Genomic DNA, 23,238 nt, shown 5'->3' with positions numbered 1-23,238 from the left:
GGGTAGTGTGTACAGGTGTGTGTGGTGGAAGGGGAGTGGGGTGGGGGGATATGTAGAGAGGGAGGGAGGAGGCGAGAGCAGCATGTTAGCAAAGGGCAGACAGGGGCACACTAATATCCAATGCACACGCATGTACACAGGTCTGGCTAAAAGCGTCCGAGTCTAGGGTTCGTGCCGTAACAATTTGCTTCAATTATGAAAATTTGAATGGTAAATGGTCCGAATCCCACCCCACATCAACAACTTAAAAGGCACATCACCCCTGACCGGACAGTCACGTGCCACAGGTCTGTGGCACGTGACACTAGTGTAGGGAGGTAGAGGATGACTAGCATGGATGGGGGGGGGTGGGGGGAGGTCTACATAAGCAGCTGCTGGCACACATGGAAGCACTTATGCATGCACACGCACAAACGCACGCATGCATGCATGTCTCTGCGGCATCATGGGTGTGACGGGACGGCTACAGCGCTACGGTCGTACTACGAAGTTCATCTCGTCTGCGCTACGTTAGTCGGTTCACGTTAAAGGAGACGGGGTCACGATCTATTCTGTAGACGGTAGAAGGTCCTGTTAGGGGCCACCCAGCAGGCCTCGAGTGACGGAGGGAGGAGGGGGTCCCTGCAGGGCAGCAGTGGGCAGCTAACCTGCGCTGGTAGCTGGGGACTCGGTTGGTGGTGGTGGTGGTGGACGCGGTGGTGGCGGGGGCGGTGCTGTCGCTGTTCTTCAGGTCGTCGTCCCAGCGCCGGCGGGTGTAGGAGCTGCTGCGGGCCAGAGAGGCGGAGTCCCTGGTGGGTGGGGAAGGGGTGGAGGAACCACAGGGGAGATGAGGCAGGGTCCAGGGGCGCCCGGAGCCAGTAACGCTTCCTGATGTAGGGGTGTCTGTGGGGTTCTGTGATCTAAATCTGCCTCATACTGCTCAAGAAGAATTTTCCCATGATAACATATTCATGAATCAGCAAATACTCAATTCAATTATAAAATAATGGACCTACAGCAATTCCTTTTGAATACTATTCAATTCATATTACCATTCATAAAGGATGAATGCTAGGAATCAGGTTAAGGTGCTCATGACTGTTGCTGAAGCTCGGACAAAACTGGGTAAAAGGCCTTTAAGGTTTTGGCACCATCTTCCTGGAATAACCTGCAGAAGCAGCTCAAACTTCAGGACTTAGTAACTCTCAGTGAATTTAAAGCTGTTAAGAGGCTGACGTCAGACTCCATTGGAAATTGCAAATGTTTTAGTCAATGGTCTTGTATTCAATGTATCTTCACAATTGCGCTTAGTATTGAACTTGACCTTTTGGTTGTTGGGCAGACGTTACACAGAGCCAAGCGGCAGCAGTGAGCTCGACACCATGCATTGCACAGAGCCCCTGGGACTGTGATACACAGCAGCGGACTGTAGGGGGCGCTGATGTCCACAGAGCATCGGGCCCTCACCTGTTTTCTTTCTCGTCGATGTCTGAAGTGCTGGCCAGTCTGCGGGGAATGGTCGGGGCGACGTAGGCCAGTCGGGTGCTCTTGTCCTTCTCCTGGGAGGGAGGAATAGGAAGGAGAAGGTATCAGGAAGAGGGGGCGGCCATTTTCCCTGTCACAGATACATTTTTTCTTAGTCAAAATGTTCTTAATAATTTCCTCAACATTTCGCCACAAATAAAACAGCAGTTTGAACATTTAAGATGTATGGCAAAAAACATTAACCAATTCAACCCATTCCTCGTCTACAACAAGATAGCTAGGATAAGATGCTACACAAGGCTACGTACTATTTTTAAGGGCGAGGACACACAACATCCAATAAGTGCGTCATCCCCAAATGACCAATAAATCTGTTTACTCAACAACAACATAGGAATAACAAATCCGCAAAAAGCGAAAAAAGAAGCCCAGAGAGTGACCGATCGGGGGTCCAACGCCCCGGCGGCCGGCGGCCCACCTTGTCCTTGTTGTCCATAGAGACGGAGGAGGAGAGGCGCGGGCTGGAGGCCGAGCGCATCACGCCCGCCGCGTCCTTCTCCTTCTGGGTCTCCTTGGTGGCCGTGATCTCGGCCAGCGCGCCGTAGCTCCCCGTCTTCCTCAGGCCCAGGCGCCACGAGGCGGGGGACTCGTCCTTCCGGTCCTCCTCCGTCGCCCGCGGCGACGACACCTTGGCCGTGGGCGACGCCGGGACCTGGGGGGATGGAGGTGACGGAGATGGTTTATTGGAGGAAGGTGGTGGAGGTGGAGGTTGTGTTGTTGGGAGGGGGGGGTTGGTTATGCTGATGGAGGTCAGGCAGACGTTATGGAGCTGTTTGTGAGTCACACATGGGCGGAGCACATCCTGTGGAGTGTGAGGAGGTGGAGAAGGGCCGGTTTGGTTTTAATAAAATACAACTATCTTTGTTGTACACGGGAATGTGTTAACAATTGTAAATGCACTCGTTTCTGTGAATATCTTTACTCTACCGAAAGCGATATATATTGTTTCACTATTTCTCCTGACAAATGTCTTTGTTGTAAGTCGCTTTGCATGAATGCATCTGCTAAATGCCCTAAATGTAAAAATCTAAACGTAAAAAGAGTACAGTGTGTGCACATTGTTATTTTTCTTTGACAATTCATCCCGAGGACATTTTATAAAATGTAATCTCAATATAACCGAATTAGCCTTTTAACTTTTCGGCAGATGTATTTGGATTGAAAGATATGGAGGGACATTTTGGGACATTTGAAGTTGCAGACGTAAACACATGCTCCGGTCAGACACACGCACGCACACAACTCAGTGAAACACACAACAGACGAGAAACACCTTGAGCGTACAAACCGATGTAGAGAAACACACAAAGCCAGGCAGGAATCGTTAGGATGGTGTGAAGTGAGGCAAGCAGAAGAAAATCTGAGGAGGTCAGTGACAGGAAGTTGAACAAGAGAGAACCAACTGGACCACGTTTAAGGGTTTGGCGCCACCTACAGACTGGCTCCATCATGACACTCAATTATCTTTTCATTGTAGCCACTGATTGGAAAAGCAAATATGCGTAATAGATATAGATCGTCCTTAAGGTGGTAGCAAACTCTTTTGTGGTCTAGGATATATTATTTATTTTTATAAAGGACCCCCACGTGTGTAATTATTTAACTCCTGCCATTTCCGATCACCCTGTCTTTTTCAAAAGTCTCAATGCACACGCTTCATAAAGCCTTAGGCTAATAAAGCTTTATAAAGATCTCTCCTCTAATGACCACTCCATTAACCAGCCCGTATTTCACCACCAGATGTGATGTTGAGTAGCCATCCAAAGCAGTTCAAAATCAACCCTCTAGTGACATCACAAATGGCACTGTCCACCACGATGTGGCACTTAAAAATAGCACTTAGCATCATGTAGCGTATTATCCTAGCTATCTTGTACTTATAAATGTCCTTATTGTAAGTCGCTTAGGATAAAAACGTCTGCCAAATGCCCTGAATGTAAATTATGTGTGATGTAAAGGGGGTAAAACAAAGCGGCCCTTGAAGCCATGCATGGAATTGGCATTACTAAAAGACGTGAATTGGGGCTCTCGAAAAAATGGCAATAAGTTAAAAGAACCCACACCCATGAGGTCTGTTGGGAGAGCAGACAGCGTGGTTATTCATTGAGAGTCTTAGTGGTCAGTGCACGGGTTCACCATATTAAACACGAACGAGGGGGTTGGTGGTTTGGTTTGGGGGGGGAGGGGGGAACTCTGGTGCACACCAATGTCTCACCATCACTTTTTTGGGCGCTAGAGAAATGCCCGTTTTACGCAAACCCTGGCGCCACAATGCAGGACAGCCCGGCTCGGCCACGGGCGAGAGACAATCAGACTTATAAAGCAGAGAGAGACAGAGAGGGAGACAGAGAGAGGAACAGAGAGAGAGACAGAGACAGAGAGAGAGAGAGACACAGACAGAGACAGAGAGAGACAGACAGAGACAGAGAGAGGAGAAAAGAGAGAAATCGAGAAAGAGAGGAGAAGGAAATAGACGGAAATACAGAGAGAAACGGAGAGAGAAAAAACAGGAGAAGATGGGGAGAGAGAGAGAGAAGATGGGGATAGAGAATGAAAGAGAAACAGCCAAAATAAGACACATAAGTGGCAGCAGCAGCAGAAGCAGAAGAAGCCAGGAGGATGGCTTTGGGAGATGGACATCGAAAAAGAAGATGTTTTCTTTAACTCTCGTGAACCCCAGGAGCTTAAGACTATTCCCTCAAGGTGAGGTGGGGGGGCAGGTTACTCCATTAACTGAGAAGCATGCAGTTCTCGGTTTGACAAATGCTAGCCCACAATTGGATAAGCACATTGTAAGGTCAGCAACAATTCATGGAAATATGAAAAATATAGACGCGTGTTGAAATGGTGCGCATGGACAGCACGATGCATTTAAAGAAGTAAGGTAAAATAAATAGCCTGATTCCTTTAGTAATGCATTCCCATTTCAAATGAAGTGAGTGGTTTCCCGTTGAAATGTGAACTTTAAGAAACACATTTTGACCACAGCTTGTTCCAACTCTGACTCCATGTAAAGCAGTCACAAAGAGCAGTTAATCTCCTCCAAGACCCAAAAGAAACAAGAAATCTGGTCAAAAGAAAGGCCTGACAAGGACTTCATTAACCACTGCGTGGCGCCTGATTTAACTCAGATACTCATCTGCATAGTAGTGTAGAGTATGTTAATATAGGAAATCGCAGATTTGGACTATTCGAAAGCAGTGATGCCATTACTCACATAAGGAAAAAGAACCAACTGATTCTCCATTATTCCAGTACCTTACACCCCCAGGTCTGTCTGTTTGGACTCCCAGGTGAGGTGCTCAGAGGATGGGCAGTGGGGGGTTTCTACAACTGGGTATAAACCAGTACACAGATGCACCTAATTCATCTGTGTCTGCGTGCGTCTAGGGTGATGGGAGTGGCCTATCGTCACGGAAACGGTGAGGAGAGTGGGTGGGCGGTGACCGGCAGGTCGTACCTTCTTGACCGGTGAGGTGGGGGTGGTCACCTGGTTGGTTGGGCTGGATGGGGTCGCCACGGTGACGGCGGCGGAGGGGGTCGTCGCGGCAGCCGTGGTGCCGAGGCTGACCGGAGGACTGGGGGTCTTGGTCTTTTCTGGAGGGTCCAAAGAGGGGAGCAGTGAGGAGGAGAGAAGAGGAGTCGGGTTTTGGTGAGGAGGAGTGGACAGACATTTTGAACTCAAACCAATGTATTTGGCCTGGAGAGGCGTCCGTCAGAGGAGTACGTCTCAAAACGGTAATCCTTGTCTTTATGGTTAGGAATCTGTTTTAGGATTATTAAAGTTAATCACCACGAACAGAAGCTGCGAATGAGACAGTGTGACAAGGTATAGGTTTAGTTAGAAGACAAAATGCTTAGTTGAATGAACAAGACCAGACCCAATTGGGGCATTTTGACAACAATGTTTTATGGGAGATTACGCAACCAAGTTTAATAAAAAAAAAAAAAAGAAGAGCCACAAAAGTAGGCAGTTTATCCCGGGGGAAAGCTCAGAAGTTTTTCTTATTTTCATTCCTCAGTTGACTTTGAGAGGCACGTGCTTACACGTACGTACGGGGGGGGGGGGGGGGGGTTTACCTGCTTCATTCTCGGACTCAGAGTCCTCCTCCTCTTCCTCCTCGCTGGAGCAGCTTGAGTCGTCCTTCTTCCCCCCCTCCTCCTCCTCGTCCACCTTCTCCTGCTCAAGCACCTCGATGTGGGCCACGATCTTGTCCGGCTCCAGCAGCACCGTCTTTTCGCTGGGGGAAAACAGGACACACGACACCATGGTACTTCCTGTGCACGGCGCAACGGCAACGGCGATATACATCAGCCCACCCGGTGTATACACTGCTGCTGACAGCGAGCGTATATACACTGCCCCCTGACAGCATGTGTACACTAGCGCCGCGTACGTCTAGCACGGGGGGGGGGCTTCTACACGCGAGCGGAAAAAGGCACTCGAAGGAGCGACGAGTCTGCATTGTGTGAAGGGGGTAGTAAAAAGAGGAACGAGAGAGGCACGGTGCGGTGTAAACACTCGTTACTCTCCCGGTGGCAGTGGCGGCTCACCTCTTGGGCGGCTTCAGGGTTTGATTGTTGTCTCCGGTTGTGGTCGTCTCGATCAGGGGGGATTTCTTCACGTCCTTCTTGTCGTTCGAGAGCTGCAATGAGGGACCAACGGTTAGAAGAAAAGGTCTGCAAGCACGGCTCTTGCTTCTCGTTGAGCATTAGGCTTTTGCTTTGGCATACTTATATATTCACGGGACTTAAGTCATGCATCGCAAAGTTGTTACGGCCAATGCTACTTCTACCAGTGAACTCGAGGCCAGGCTGGTATCGAAAGTGCTTTGATTGACACATTTCCGGATACAAACAGGCCTTCAAACAATAAGCGAGTTCCAGTGGGAGAGGAGAGAGAGAGAGAGAGACATACCAGATCCTGTTTCTTATGCAGCTCTTCCAAGTAGCCGAGGACATCCTCGTCTGAAACGTCGAAGGCCGTCTGACCCTGGGAAGACACGAGAAGATACAACGGAAAATCACCATGACGATCTCCATGGAGACGAGATGAGAGAGAGGGAAAGGTGTGCACGTGGATTCGATTAGTGCAAGTGTGTGCACGTGGATTCGTTAACTGCAAGTGTGTGTTGTTGTGTGTGCGTACGTGTCCCTTTTGTGTGTGCACTTGTGTGTTCGTGGGTGTGCACACATGTAGCACGTATGTGTACGCGTGTGCCCCACTCACCACTTTGTTGATGAGGTCCATGTCGCAGTGGTTCTCCACCAGAATCCTGCAGGCCTCCTCTTTGCCCCAGTGGGCCGCTGCGTGGAGCGAGGTCCAACCATCGTAGTCCTTAATGTTTACATCATAGCCTGCCTGGATCAACAGCCTGCAGTAGCGGGGAGAGGGGAAAAAATAAACACAAATGATAAGAATAGAGTTCGCTAGATCTGGAGTTCACTAAAAGTTCCCTGGAATTAGACAATTCCTTCTCCCGTCCCTCCCTTTAGATCTGTCTTAGGTCAGAACCAGTGCCGTTATTTGCGCTCCGAATTGTGTTGTTTTCAGTCGGGTTTCTGTCGAAATGTGCCATCCCCGCTGTCGACTTCGCAAGAACCGCGTCCCTGTCTGTTCTTGAGAACGGCAAGTCATCGCTCAGAGAGGGGCCACAGGACGGGGGGGGGATGCTGTGCTCCACACGGCAATGGCAGTGCTGGCTACGGGGAGACCGGGCCGGCGTTTGGCTCAGTGCCCAGCCAGACACAGCAGGCAGGCAGACAAAGGTGCTCTGCTGAGTTAGCTGGAGGTTTCAGTGAGCCTGACAGCGCTGTGTTCAATGGAGCGCGGTGACATACACTTGTGTATGTGTGTGTGTGCATCAACTGCACACTGACCAAGTAGGTACAGTATATATACACGCCAATCACTGGATGCTTGAAACCAAAGAGCTTACGATACACTGTATATATGTAATTGCACAGAGATACTTGTACACAGATCTATATCTGTATACATGTACATTGATAGCTCTTTATCTGTATGCATGTACATAGATACACATTCGTAGAACTTCAGAGGGAATTCAACCCCTAAACATGGAAACGTTAATTTAGTGTTCAAACTGCTGATATAAATGGACAAACTAAAAATTAAGGAAAGCCCTGAATTATAAAACCAACAACTACAAAATTGTGGGTGGTAGTTTAGTGGCTAAGGGCATTTTACTCCAAGCCAAAGGGTACTTGGTTCAATCCCCAATGTATGCAATCTGATGGTAAGAATCCCTGAGTAGGATGCCATTGATTTTACAACTGTTAGTCTCACCTCTACTAAACCTTTCTCTGCTCATGACCGTAGCAAAAAAGAACCCAAAATAAAAACATGCCTCAGAAAGACTTTTTGTTTGTTTGTTTTAGTACAAAATGTCAGACGCTCACTTTAAAACTTCAACGTAGCCCTTGGCGGCGGCGACGTGGAGCGCCGTGCCTCCGGACTTGGTGTGGCGGACATCTTGGATCTGGCCGCTGTTGAGCCACTGCCTGGCGTCCCGCAGCATGATGCGCTCCTCCTCCTTCCTGGCCGCCTCGATGTCCACACCTGGAGATGGTGGTGAGGAGAGAAGCAGTGGTTAACGTTAGCTTAGCACCGCAGTGGCCAACGTTAGCTCAGCGACGCATTGGCTAACATTAGCATAGTGATACACTAGGAAATGTTAGGTTAGCAAAACGGTGGCTAACTGTAGGTTAGCGACGCATTAGCTAATGTTATGGGAAACGACACGGTGGCTAACGTTAGGTTAGCGACGCGGCGACTAACTTTAGGTGAGCGACCAGTGGCTAACTATAGGTTAGCAACACAGTGGCTAACGTTAGGTTAGCAACACAGTGGCTAACGTTAGCTTAGCGACGCAACCCCCCTATTTGACAACCAGGTAAGCACAACTCTGTTGCTAATGCCGGTTCAATTCTGCTACCTGTACTCTTAGGCAAACACGCCGTTCCTGTCAGAGAGAATCCCATAGAAATGATAACACACAAATGATTTAGTCATACCTTATATCAGTCAATATTGGTCATATTTGTGTGCACAGCTGTACCCAGAGTAGGATTCAGAGGCCATCATCGTGACTTATCAGTTAGCCTAGATTAACACCGCTATTCATGTTAAAAATATGTATGTGTGTATGTGTGCATGCGTGTGTGGGGTGGGGATTATTCAGGCATACGTGATCCATCAAAAAAAGACGACGCAGAGCTACATTCTTTCTTCCGATAAGACCAGTCATCATTTTCAAGTAAGACAAACCCTGAGGACCTGACGAAACGCAGGAGGCATAAGGGGAGGGGTGTCTGAGGATTTGGTTTATGGCGGGATTACCTCACATCAAGATAGGCACTGTATCAGCATTATTCATAGAAAGGCATTGTATCAATATTTTCTGAGAAAGTCACAGCAATCAGAAAAGTACAAAAAAGCAAGCAATTATATCAAGTATTAGCAGTAGTCACTTGTGTATATTACTATTTAAAAAATATTGTTGTCATACACGCTTTGGTACGTCAACAAATAGTTACTGCATAACGTAGGACCGTCAAATCTGCATTAATACGCCCCCATTCTCTTGACTGACCTTAAACAAACCCTTCAACCTACTCTCCTTACCATTGCTCCCTATACCACAACAGAAGTGAGCGAGCGCTGGGTTAGTGTGCGAGAGCCCAACCGGCCATTCCACATCGGTGACCCCGACAGAGATCCAGTCAGTCATACTCTCCGTCGGGGGTCATCTTTCCACAGGAGAAACACGATCGGGAATATTACATAACCTCGGGAGAGGGGGGGCAGGCCGGGCCAGCCTAGCTACGCTGCGGGCTGGCAGACAGTCATAATGACATCTATTATAGTCTGTGTAAAACTAAATCCGATCCACCGGCCACAAAGTCCCCATTGTACACCGAGGCGGGCAGAGCAGTGACGGGCAGCAGGAGTGGTGCCGGGTCCGACCACTAGAGGGGGTAAATGAGTCGCTTCAGCAAGATGCTTTTACCCACAGTGACATTGGATTTGAAAACATGTCCTTAAGGAGCAGGTAGGGGGTCAGGTGATCTTGCTCAAGGATGCCTAGGTAGTCTGTGGATATTGGGGTTTGCACCCAGGACCCCATCCCAGGTTCAGATCAAAACATCTCAACATTGTGCCTGCATCGGGCTGGATTCGGCCTTCAATCTCTGGGACCAAAGGCTAGAAGGAGGGCTTTGCACGCTTCGGGTTGCATCATGCAAGGGGCCGTGGGTGTTCCCAGTCTTCCAGACACCTGGCTTCAGCGCCATGCAAAAGGACAATCGATGAGCACACAGCGAGTCATCAGAGCACAGGCTTACGTAACGACCACCACAAAACAAACTACCGTGCTGAAACCTGGCTGAAGGCTTTTTTTCCCCCCCCACTTGATTTACTCCTCGGAGAAACACCACTGACTCGCTCATCTCTCCCCCCCCTGCGGTGACACACGCACGCACGCACGCACGCACGCACGCACGCACGCACGCACGCACGCACGCACGCACGCACGCACGCACGCACGCACGCACGCACGCACGCACGCACGCACGCACGCACGCACGCACGCACGCACGCACGCACGCACGCACGCACGCACGCACGCACGCACGCACGCACGCACGCACGCACGCACGCACGCACGCACGCACGCACGCACGCACGCACGCACGCACGCACGCACGCACGCACGCACGCACGCACGCACGCACGCACGCACGCACGCACGCACGCACGCACGCACGCACGCACGCACGCACGCACGCACGCACGCACGCACGCACGCACGCACGCACGCACGCACGCACGCACGCACGCACGCACGCACGCACGCACGCACGCACGCACGCACGCACGCACGCACGCACGCACGCACGCACGCACGCACGCACGCACGCACGCGCGTGCGCCGTGGCTCCAGGTTCGAGTTTGCCTGCAGGTCACCCGCGGGGCCCAACGGCAAGCTGGGAACAGGTGGCGTGTGCGAGTGTGAGGGGAGCGAACCGGTTCTGACTGACAAGAGGTTCAACCCCTCAGTCGCACCAGGGCGGAGGGGATGGGGTGATGGGGTGCGAAGGATTGGGGTTGTGAGGCACGTCCAATGGTAAAGCACTCGGAAGAGGAGGAATATATGAAAATATATCAAATAAAGAGGACTATAATGATACAATTGTGATCATTTATCATCAATAATGGTATCATAACGATAAAATAACATGCATAAGGGTATAAAGTTATGCTATATCATTTTTATATTATATAGACACACTATGTTATATTATTAGGGATTACTTGCATAATAGTATGATAGTATGAATATTAATGGACCACTGTCCATGAAAGTTGTGTTTAAAAGTGTTGGAAATAGTTCAATGTCTTTGCGTCGCTCACGGATGCATCTTTATGACAAGCTGCATAAAAAAACATTAGCAGCCTGTAGATTAGTCGATAAAGGGAACTGCATTAGTTTCATAACCGTTGCAAAACACCAAAGATACACATCCAGTTTTCTTAGATAGTCAACAACAAATACACTCAGTCGGTTTCAACGTCGGACCGGGCAATTTACACGACCTGCTGATTTCCTGCAGCAGAACAGAATCCAACAGCAGAGAGACGCCTGCCTCGAGCAGGATGCATCGGCAGAGTAGCAGTTTGCTTCTGGTTAACAAGTTATCCTCATGACCGGGCAAGCAAGGGAGGAGGGAAAACCACATCACAGACGAAACAACCTCCTTACACAACAGGCGGTTACATAACACCCCTGCCTGCCTGCCTCCCTCCTCTCTCCGCTGCGAGGGCTGAGACACAGTGGACGGTCTGCCCAACAAATGAGGCTTTGCCATAGCTGCGCCGCGGTGTGCGAAGGCTTCTTTGCATAGTCATCAGCGTCTCGCCGACTTGCAGTGACACGGCTTGCTCCGACATAACGTTTAATTTCACGGAATGATGTCATGATTTGCATGTGCAAGGAGCATCGGTGTTGGAGCTTGCGTTTGCCATCGGGGCATTCGAGCTCTACGAGGGAGTAACACCGTCAGTGGCGCGCCTTCGGGTGGTTATCGTGGCAGCGTTTGCCAGCCAATGCGAAAGCTGGTGTCCCCCTCGTTAGACTGGACGGTCGTTGGCTCTGGGGGGGCTGAGGGGTGACACACACACCTCCTCTGTGCCTCACAAGATGGCTTCTCCCTCTGCCCTTTTGTTGTTTAACGTTGCCTGGAATAATCTGCGACACAGCCGATTTATAAGCAATGAGGAAAAACAAGCAAAAATAAACTGAATATTCCTGGAAAGACTACAAAGGCCCACAGGCTTTGTGGAGACCATGTGTGATGTAAAACCCAGAAGTGCATCCATTTGTGGTCTTTGATATTGGGAGTGGCAGTAAGTGTAAGTGTAAATTCGGCCAGACAGCTGCTGCTGGCTGTGATTCTGGGGACCGGGTGTGTGTCGCCATTGTAACATGCTTTTTGGAGGACCATAACAGGGTACGTAAGGACACCGTGGTGAGCAGGGACAACGTCGAGGAGGGAATACGTTAACCGTCTACACCCTCCTGGGTATTGAGTGCAAAGGAGGAGTGATAAGTCATGCAGACAGAGCTGAGGCGACAGCTCTAGAAGGGCTCCCATAAGCGCTTGCATATGCAGAACGGGGTTCGTGTTACTATCAGCCTACTGGCCCAGTGGCCAAACTTCACCTCAGCACAGGGTCAACCCCAGCAGACAACATACTTTACGACGATAGCCAAAACAGACACGCAAGATGCTTTCAAGTCGGCAACGATTAGGGCCACGACTAACAAGTATGTTGTTGTTGATTCACACTTTGATAAATATTTGTGTTCGAAAGAGTCGAAATCAGGGCCAAGTGACTAACGTGGTCGACCGATTATCTCAAAACTAAACAGTCTAACAAATTGCTAATGGGCCAATCGTTTAAGCACTTGAACTGAATTTGATGTGGCATCAACAACTGCAACCGCAGATTCTTCCCCATATCGGAATCGAAAAATTCTTTGTAGTATTCCGAGGGTAAAGAAGGGCAAGCTACTACGGAGAAGGAGTGAGGCAGCGCATCCCGGGGCTAGGGACTCTTGTCTGAACACGGCCGCTCATAAGGAGAGTGCCGTGGCTCTCATCGTCCTCTTAACAGCGAGGCCAAAAATAGACCCCGGCAGAAAAGAGAGCGCGTTTTTTAGTTCCCGATCCCAAAGACAAGAGGATCATGTTCGCCCTTTACCACGATTCACTTGAAAACAATCAAACAATTAAATTTCGTGCATTTGGCGGACGCTTTCATCCAAAGTGACTTACAATAAGTACATTTGTCAGAAGAAAGAGAAACGACAATATATCGTTGTCGGTACAGTAAGGACGTTCATAGAACCAACTGCGAAGCACCAACAATCGCTAGGTTGACCCATTAACCGTGTACAACCAAGTCAGCTAGGATAAGATGCTACACAATGCCAAGACAAATAAAACTAAAACAAACAAGACTAGAACAAGCTGCGTTTGTAGCAACCCTCTGTGCTCCAAATGATACCGTGATGTCCCCCCGAATGCTCCTTTAATGGCCTGTGCGACAACATTAACTCTGCCTGTGAGCAGTGATGCCATCAACCCAAGCAGGTTATAGGTGCCACCTGGATGGCGACGGTAGGTTTTATAGGCCTGTACACCAGGTTTTATAGGCCTACGATTGGCAAGACCGAGTCAACATCGCCCCAGGGGACGAGTTTCCAACCATGACCTCATCAAAAGCCAGTTCTAACAACTTTGTCCGTTTTTCGTGGAATGTACCATAAAGGTTTGTCCACAAAACATTTAACAATGACAGGATTTGACCACAGAACCTCACCTTTGCATCAAGCAATGACGAGTTGAGGTACAACTAAGGGTCACTGGTTTAGGCTTTTAGAAAGAATACATGTCATTATTAAATTTGAAAGACGTTGTCTAGCTGTGGTCACATTTTGATGTGTTCTCTCATTTTGGCACCGTTAGTTTCTCAAGACACATTCGGTTGCTGGTCTCAGAGCTTTAGGTATGTCGGTGAAAGAGTGAGTGGGTATATCAGACAGCAATTGATTGACGCACCAAAGAGTGAGTGAGTGAGTGAATGAGTGCACGTCCCATCAGTGTGCTCCTTTACCTTGACGGTTGATCTCATTCTGCAGGAGTTCCTCCATTGCTTCTTCTTCGGCGATGTCAAGGGGCGTCTCCCCCTCGCTGTTCACCACGCCCACATCGGCCCCCTTACTGATCAGATACCTGAGAGGGACACATAAACATGTATCACTATACATATTCATATATATTTATATGACTTCAAGAAAATGAATGTTTTTTTTTTCTTTTTACATTTAGCCAGAAGTGTAGGATATATCATTTTAGAGGAGCGTCTTGTTATTGGCATCATCTCTTTTGGAGAGAGCAGTTTTTGTAGTTTTCTTTTTAATCAATAAAAAAAGGTCTGAACCGTGCCATGTCCTACTGCAGGTTATTTCTGCAGCAGCTATTAATAAAATGTGGGCCAGCTGGGTCTGGGAGGCATGGCTCACAAGAATCAGACAGAAAACCTTAGAAAAAACGAGTGCCTTCACTGTATAATTAGGGCTAAGTGGAGTCTTAATATTAGTAGCTCTCTTTAAAAGGAGATATGTTAAGTCTTACTGGTGTGACTGATAATGATTATGAAACCCTGAAGAAAATGAAAGTGAAAGTCTGAATTTGTTTACAATAGAGCAGCAAAACATGACCCACATTAGTACCATATACAGAAAATTGCCCTGGCTATTACAATAGCTTCAACCGTTAAATCCTCATGATGTGAATTGTAAAATGCATGGCCGACAAATGTAAAGCCATAATTCATGAATGTCTAATAAAAGACATACAATTTGAAAAAGTACCACACACCACACGCACTACTATATTTTACCAGGCGAACAATGGTCGCCTAAAACCTCCAAGAGAAGGGTCGGAGAATCGGTTAATAACAGCTGAGCTTTTGTGTCTGAACGTAAGCCTTAAGTCATTGCAGGCAGGCTAACACTTAAAGCAATTATACGTCACATAGGATATAACTCTCATATTAGGCTTGCAAAGGGGTCAACTGTTCAACTAGCAGCAGTTTGGCATGACACCCCAGCAGGATGCAGAATCACATTCCTACTTAGAGCTACGCTAAATACCCAGGCTGTTTGATGTACAGAATACAGCACCTAGGGGACAGGAGTGTGATCGCTGCTGTTTGAAAGAAACATGGATGCAGCGAAAACAGCAACAACAATTACAACTACATCTGACATCATCGCCACACTGGCCAAACTCAGAGTTGGCCGCCCAGCCCTTTCATGGAATCAGAGGCCTTTAAAAGCCACACAGCATTTAGCCGTTCCCTGCTTTCAATTAAAATCAGACAGAGACAGAGAGGGAGCGTGATAGAGAGCAAGAGAGAGTCAGAGAGCAAGAGAGAGACAGAGACAGAGCAAGAGAGAGACAGAGTGATAGAGAGCAAGAGTGAGACAGAGAGAGTGATAGAGAGGAAGAGACAGAGGAAGAGACAGAGAGGGAGAGAGAGTGATAGAGAGCAAGAGAGATACGGAGAGAGAGTGATAGAGAGCAAGAGAGAGCAAGAGAGAGACAGAAGGAGAGGGATGGTGAGAGGGGGAGAGAGACATAGCTCAAGAAAGAGAGGAGTTCAGGCCCTTCTCATTAGGCCAGGAAACCACTTCAAATGAGAAGGCCGCCGAGGACTTCCCTTCCATGTTATCGGCTGGCGGACCGCGGCCAGTCTCCCCTGCTTCGCATCGTCCTGATTAGACCCTCCGCCAGGGCGATCCTCGGGTTATTTCACTAGATCCAGAGGGCTTGTGGTCTGGTGGAGTACCACCGTGGTGGGGGTTCAATTCTACTCGTGGATGCAGAGCTTGAAACCAAATCTGGGGCGCAGGCTTCGCTTGGACTCCCAGCTGATTAGGGCATCGTGTTCTAGCCCCCGGTGCCTGCAGCCTAACCTGGAGGCAACCGAGGGGAAGCTAGCTAGCTCTGTGATGATGGCAGTCGCTTCGGATGAAAAACATCTGCCTAATGATCAAGTGGTACACCGTAAACAAAGGAAGGGCCTGGTTAGTGTGGCGTATCCTTCTGCCTGGTGGTGAGTGATTGGGGGCGGGGGGGCTTGGACACACCAGTGGAAGAGTGCAGTCACCCACCCTCAGATGGCTGAACTGTCATGGCCGCCCCCATTAGCTCATCCATCGTGAGCACACTGACCTTTTGAGTCATTGTGCGAAAAACGCACAATGACTAGTCTTGTCCTCGCCGACGTTGGCCCTTGGCTGACAGCGTTCGGGAGAAGGTAGGTAGTAGTAGTTTGAGAGGGCGGTAGTAATCAATGACAAGGAATAGGGCGGAGGTAGAAGTCTATAAGAGCGTTCAATGTCCTACACTGAACATCCCCATAATGCCATCAAAGTTAGAATAAAGCACGTCACAACTCACAGCAACGTTTGATGACGGCTAACTATTACAACTACCCTCCCTGTAACAACCTGTGTGCTCTGGCTGCAATGAACCCCGTCCCTTTTGAAAGAACCGGGGAAAGAGAACATTGAAATTCAAACTTAAACTGAGATTTAGCTGCAGCTATGAGATAAGCCTGCAGGCCTGAACATATTTGATGGCATCATGCTTACACAAAGGGTGGTCACAGCCACTAACAATGTGGTGAGTCTATTTGGTTATGGTTATACTAGTGCACACAGATAACAACCCGTTTTCGCCACACATAAATTGATAATTACGTAGATCATAACATGATAAAAAAGGCTTAAGAGGAATAGCCTACATGCAAGCATGATTTTCAAGGACTTTTATTTCTGCTAGGGACAGCACAAAACCTAGGCAGTTGGCAGTGGCACAAACAACAGCTTAACCGTCGGTTTATAATTCAACCTTCAACTGGCTCCATCAGGGACGATGTCCTTTGAGGTAAAAAGGTCCCAAAACAGTTTAAATCAAGTTAGCTCCACGGTGGCCCATCACGAGATGTTGTCAGGGGGGAAGCCAGCCGTCCAGCAGCCAGCATGGGTTAGACAGAGGTCACTAATGGGCCTCTCTGGAGGGAGGAACGACAAGGACCAGGGGTAACGTCAGCTGGCCCACGGCCACGCAAGACACTCCTGGTCCACACTGACGACGACCACAAGGGAGAAGTTGTTGCGTTTTAGATGAGCAATGTTTGATTCGAGTGTTGTACTCATTTTTGAATCAAAACGTTTAATATCGTATTTTCACTGCTCTGTGTACACCGGTACATCATTTGAAAAGTTTGGGTGTAAATAATTAGATACCCCAAAAAACAACGCTGTAACCCATTAGAGGTTGACCGATAAAGAGGATTTGCAATAAAATAAAAACATCAATCAGCATCGAACGTGAGGCTTCGTTGTCACGGTAACGGCGGTGCGGAGGGCGGGGACCACTCACTCTGCTATGTCCATGTATCCGCAAGAGGCGGCGGCGTGGAGGGGGATCCAGCCCTCGTTGTCGGGCTGGTTGATGCTGGCGTTGTGCTCCACCAGGAAGGTCACCATGTCCACGTTGTCGTCGATACATGCCTGGACACACAGAGGAGAGGAGAAGGGGTGAGAGCGTGGAAGAGGAACCCCAACTCTGAACAACACTCACTTTTTTAGGGTTCACCTGGACTCTGCACAGCCTCCCTCCTTACCCCCCCCACCGGCCCTTCTCCTCCCTTACTCTCCGAAAAACACCCCTCTTACGTACTAATTGTGTGTTTGTACGTCCTCGCACTTAAAAATAGTACTTAACATTGTGTAGCATCTTATCCTAGCCATCTGTGTTGTATACTGGAATGGGAACATGGTAATTTAAGTATAGACGCTTGTTTCTATGAACATCCTTACGGTATTACTGTTCTGAAAAACTAATTATTGTGATTCGCTTTGGATAAAGCGGCTTCTAAATGGCCTAAATGTATATGTTTTGAAATATAACTGATAATATAACTGATTGAATATGCATTACTTTACACTGGTCTTATTTCAATATGCTACCAATCCCTCTGATGCAATGCTATTAAGAGATAGTGTTATCTTCCAAAGGGACAAGTTTAAGATACAAACAAACGTGTGACCGAGCACATACAACACGTGTTGCATCTTACGAAAACGAAAAATCACATTTGATGAAAACGGATAACAGGATCTTGAAGCATACAACGACACTACTAAAACTGTGTTAGACAGTCAATTCAAGTATGCGAATATGGCAGACAAATGACAACAATCACACACAGCCTCGTTTCCTTCTGCGACTCAACGCATAACGCACGCCACCTGCCCTTCCTCTGGCGCGTGTTAGCGTGGGTGTGTGTTAGTTCGGAGTGTTTGCGTGCGATCCCCACATGCGTTTGGAAATGTTGGCATGCCGCAGAACTCCACAAATAGCGGGGGCGTTTGGAATACCAAGTATCGACTAGAAAGCTAGCACGAGAGCCTTTCTGTTTATCTCCCAAATATATCTCAATACATCACCCACCTCCTCGAGACCCTCACGTTAAAACACAGGGTTGTTAATGACTCAGACAGACCGAACGCTAGGCCTTATGGGAACAATTAAAAACGGTTAGGCACTCGCTGGCTCCGGTGATAATGATGTACACGTTTTTATTGTATGCATGTCGGACTGGAGGAAAGAGATTCAACATGTGTTTGCGTTTGCAGCATTACATCACCACTGGCGATGGGGCCTGAGTCTCAGTTGATAAAACCATTAGGATTTACAATATCTTTTACATGCATTGCTCCTCCCCTCTGTACAAAACACGAGTCTCTGAGCTCTAGTAATACGCGAGCAAGAAAGGTCAACACAGAACAGCCCATACCATTATCACCAGGGTCTGAGAACCCAAAAGGACGTGTCACATTTTGCTTTGAGGCACACAAACAGCCTTTGTGATTAACCTCATCTTTAACACACTACAAAGAAAACAATAACACAAACAACCCTGACTAAATCACCGGAAATAAATATATTGATAGTATGGATTCCCCAACTCGTCAACACCAAACACGTGGTCTCATGATTGACCACGGCATCCTCACTAGCGGCTGCTTGTGGGAGTTTACCACTTTGTGGATGGAAGTGCTATGACCGTCTATTATCCAATCGCATGGCCGAACACGTACTCAACTCGTATGCATAAAGTGAACAGAAGTTCAACCTTTGTCCCGCCCCTTCAACGCGACGCAATCCCCCGCCCGAACGCGGCTTCTCACAATCCCTTCCCCCACGGCATAACACGTCCGATACAACGTGAATGGGAGGCTTATGGAGACGTGAGGCTACTTGTTTGGTGGTCGGGCAGGTAATGATGCTACTCTAACTAGCATGGGGGGTGGGGGGGGCGGTGTTACACAGCAAACAGACGTCAAGTGAAAGCTATTAAAAAAGGCCCGAAGCGAAAGGCATGGGTACAGAAGCGATGCTGATCTACACGTGAAGCGTGGAGGTGAGCCAAGGTGAGCAAATGAGCTTAGTTGTGGTACCGTGTGATAAGCTAATGAGTGATGGCCATCTGAGGCATAGCAGTTTGAGCGACACGAGTCAGTGCTGAATGAGTGCCGCTAGCTGTAGCTAGCAGAGGCAGGGTTAGGAGGGTTTGAGGTGAGGGCGTGGCAGCCAAGGTGCCCCTGGGGTGGAGAAGTCTTCTGAGAGCAGGCGAGCAGCCAGATAATGAGGTGACGGGCAATTAAAAAAGGAGCCGTGGCCTGAGGCCGGGGAAAATGAGAGGGGGAAAAAAGCAAAAACAAAAAAGATGTCAAGGCCTGATCAAAGGACCGGGTTAGCCTTCGATTCGGACCGCAACAAGCTTAGTAAACGAACGTGGGGATGTTTAGGGCACAAGTCAGTGTGACCCGCTGGTATGACGATGAAACGCTCCTTTTGGGCTCTGGAAAGACTTCAGCCAAAGCAGGAGTAGCACAAAACTAAAATAGGGCTCTTCTGAGGCCCAGCAAAACACAGCGCGCCGACCAGAGGAACATTCGCGGTTGTATAAATAAACGGAGAGATACGGAGACAGGACAACATCGTAGTAAGTGTCTCAGATAAGATCAACCGTAACAATGTCTATGCTCCCCCTGTCTGACGTGCTGCCCGCCTCCCCCTTTAAAACACAGCCGCCTGCAGAGACTCCCCCCTGTCTCCTGGGGGGGTTGCTATGACAACGCCGGCGTTGACGGGGGAAAATAGAAGCGCACATGCACACGCCGGGGCCTCGCGTACGGGGCACACCGCTATCTCGCTGGAATCCTTGTCCAAATTTGGTCCGTTTCTACTGCCGTACAAGGCCAGGGAGGTTTGGCCGCCTGCACGGGCCTCTGCAAGCTTATCTCCCTCGTGTGTGTGTGTGTGTGTGTGTGTGTGTGTGTGTGTGTGTGTGTGTGTGTGTGTGTGTGTGTGTGTGTGTGTGTGTGTGTGTGTGTGTGTGTGTGTGTGTGTGTGTGTGTGTGTGTCAAAAGACACCAATCAAGGTACAAGATGAACACGTGTCCAACGTAAGCTCCAGTCATAAAACGCAACGTGCTAGGGTCATAAAATGAAATGTACTACCAACTGAAAATGTGATAGACTGCCGTGGTGGATGAAAAAAACGACTGAAAGAGTTATAATCCCGGTATTGATAGTTACATGGTAAGAACAAGCATTTTGTTCTTTGGATGAGCGTGGAGGGAAGTGAACAGTCGGTGGTGAAGGACCATCGGTCGACTCAGTGCTATTGCGCTTCTTTTCCCAGCTGTGAAGCGGTGAAGCACCACATATGGTGTGTTTTGAACGAGGACGCCGAGTCCTTTGTGACCTGAAGTTAAAATGACATTGTGTCTCTATGGTCACAGTGGTTGAAGTAGGGCTCTACAGAGCGAGTGGGAGGGTGAGCGGGCGGGTCTCCGGGCGCAGGCTAATAAAGGGTGATTATAATGGGCTGCATTGTGGGGCTGACTGCTCCCTCATACACCATCACCAGCCCCCCCCGCCCGGAGGGTGGACGGACAGTGCTCAGAGCCAGGGACTCAAACAAGTGAAACAAACAAACAAATATACATGCCGTGACTCACGGTGCTGCAGACAGACACACTGTCATTCAAACCTGTTTGGCCAGCGGGGCTGGCGGTGGATAAGGAGAAGAGTGGATGCCTTGACTGACTGACTGACAGACAGACGCAGATCTAAATAGGCTGACAGAGTGACCTTTTAGACATGTTAGGCATCGTCGAGATTTCCAGGAAACCGTGCAACATGGAAAGAACAACAATGACTGGAACAACAGTAATTATAACGTCATGAAACTCACGTTCAACAACACAACGTTAAATAACGAAGACAAGGCTCCCCGTTTGGGTTCCGTCTTGGTTTTCCATTTCATCACAAAGTCACCGACTGAGGTCTGATACAGGTCATTCAGCAGCAGGTGGGGGATCAGGGCATCTTGCTCAAGGATACCTACAGGCAAAGCTGCGGCCATCGGGGACACGACACGCCCCGGTACATTTACGCTTGGAGTAGAGCATCCTCGCCCACTACGCTTCATCACACCATCCTGCCAGGAATAGTGTGGCTGCAATGTGCCGACCTCGCAGTGTGCGCACACAGACGGGCGCTGACATTTGATGAATGTGGCGTTCGTATGTAATGTTGCGTGCTAACCATTCCTATGTAGACAAAGCCCATGGTACGATTTCTAAAAATAGACCAATTACAAAAAAAGCCAATCTCAAATGGGAAGAGAGGCTTCTGGGAAGTGGCCATCCGGACTGAGGGCTAGTGATCAATGATAAGCGGACGTCCGACTTGATTCATCAATGCGGTCTAATGTACTTTACGTGCCAGCAGCCACTCCTCTTTCCACTTTGGCCATTCATTTTAGCAGCATTATTTCTTTTAAGTTTTGGGAAATTCTCATTCCATCCTGATGTCAGCCGATAAATCAAACGCTATGACCAAATCTTTTTTTTTTTAAATCTGAGTCTGTGGCTGTCGCAGACATGTAATAAGCACGTCCAATCATTTAATTCAACCCCTACGGAAAATATTTGACGTCCAACCCGTCTGTCTGCCTACTTACCTGAACACACTCTGCCCTGCACACTCATTGCTCGTGAGTCTTCCACAAGGCCAGGCAGACCTAAAGGTAAAGCCAGCAAGCTAGTCACGTGCATTGGGGAGTGGCTTTGGAGGTCTGAAGGGATATCTCTGGACACTTGCAAAGTCTAACCTACTCTGGCTGGTTCCTCCAAATGGCTGACCCTAGCTTTAGTTCATCCTCATGTTTGTCGTATATAATCCCCTCCTCCGCCTACATGCTCAACTGACAGCAGGTTGCCGTAAAGTGGGATCCGATGCGGTTTTGTCCGAGTAGTTTATTATGATTATGAGTAAGTGAGCACGGTATCCGACGGATATCGGAATTTCCCTAGCAGCTGCTGTACATATTGACCACCATAAAAACATGAGCTTACAATGAAAACATAAAAATAAAACGGCCAAACATAATTTCCCATTTTAAAATGGAATCCCACGCAAACAGCGTTACAAAACCGCATTATGACAGCAAAGAGGCTCCATTGTGGGTTGTTAAAAATCCAGTCTTAGGACGTGACGGACCACATTTCACAACAGGAACGCTCCTACCATGTACCTTTCAACTTCTCAGAAGTCACCCGCTCAATCGCACATCTCTGGAATGTTTACATAGTCAGATGAACGCCATCCATACATCACCGGAGGGGGGGGGGCGAGGCGATCAGAGCTAATAAAAAAGGCTGGGAGGCGGGTTCAGGGTCCCGAGGAGCCAATCAGAGGGCAGCACAAACAAACTCAAATATTTCAGCTATTGGATTCCACATTAGCGCCTGTGGCGAAAAAAATATGGTTTAGGATTTACAGGTCTGGAGCGTCAATTGTAGCCCGAACGGCGGTTTTTAAGGCACATACATTCTCCTGTCATCCTACTAGGGAGGAGTCACTCAAGGCACCCTTTAATCCAAAATAACCTATTGTGAACTCAGCTGTCATTAGGATGAGAAGGTGGGGGGTTAAGGGCATCTTGCCCAAGGCCAAACCAACTGAGGTTGGGGTTAGCCACACAACCTGACGATTTTTCCTGGCAGTCACAAACAATAATCACTACGCCATCGGGGCCCCAGGACCTCGATCAGTCGAGTGCCCTTTACGGCCCTATACTACTGTTGTGTTTGCACGGCAACGTCGGGCGTGCGAGGTGAAGAATGAGGCAGCGATGGTCACCGGCGTGGATTGTTGAGCTACCGACGGCGTGGACATCCCCGTTCGAGTGCGCGCGTGCTCCATATGTGGAAGATTAGAATAACCATTTTATGGATTAACTCAATGAACCCCTGCTGGGCCAGCCCGAGATGAGTATGGAACTTATTACAGGCAGGGCAGAAGACGGCGTCCATCGCAGACACAGACACCACCACCCGCCCGCACGGCGAGCCCTAGGATAACACTGAGGAGGATCACTAACCCTCGCCGCCCCGTCCAGCACACAGAGGGAGGGGATCGGTGGAGGCCTTCTCAGTGGCATGAATAAAACGCACACAAATACATGCTTAT

General features: G+C 48.8%; 1 protein-coding gene across 3 annotated transcripts in view; it reads right to left on the bottom strand.

Annotated features, from left to right (window-relative positions):
- The window catches only part of ppp1r12a (protein phosphatase 1, regulatory subunit 12A), a 52,585-nt gene that overhangs the window by 16,570 nt on the left and 12,777 nt on the right, over positions 1-23,238 (bottom strand). For 2 of the 3 annotated variants that reach the window (XM_079755686.1, XM_079755688.1), the window contains exons 2-12: positions 17,068-17,198; positions 13,727-13,845; positions 7,948-8,107; positions 6,755-6,899; positions 6,443-6,517; positions 6,079-6,170; positions 5,605-5,765; positions 4,985-5,121; positions 1,943-2,176; positions 1,447-1,538; positions 648-788 (exon numbers count right to left, since the gene is read on the bottom strand). In XM_079755686.1, coding sequence (XP_079611812.1) covers positions 648-788; positions 1,447-1,538; positions 1,943-2,176; positions 4,985-5,121; positions 5,605-5,765; positions 6,079-6,170; positions 6,443-6,517; positions 6,755-6,899; positions 7,948-8,107; positions 13,727-13,845; positions 17,068-17,198 — 1,487 coding nt within the window. The remainder of the gene's footprint in view (positions 1-647; positions 789-1,446; positions 1,539-1,942; positions 2,177-4,984; positions 5,122-5,604; positions 5,766-6,078; positions 6,171-6,442; positions 6,518-6,754; positions 6,900-7,947; positions 8,108-13,726; positions 13,846-17,067; positions 17,199-23,238) is intronic. The other variant, XM_079755687.1, reaches the window with a different exon arrangement.

Source organism: Pollachius pollachius, assembly GCF_949987615.1.
Source record: "Pollachius pollachius genome assembly, chromosome: 18".
Lineage (NCBI taxonomy): Eukaryota > Metazoa > Chordata > Actinopteri > Gadiformes > Gadidae > Pollachius > Pollachius pollachius.
The sequence above is the reverse complement of the archived record's forward strand: the minus strand, read 5'-3'. Positions and strand labels throughout refer to the sequence as shown.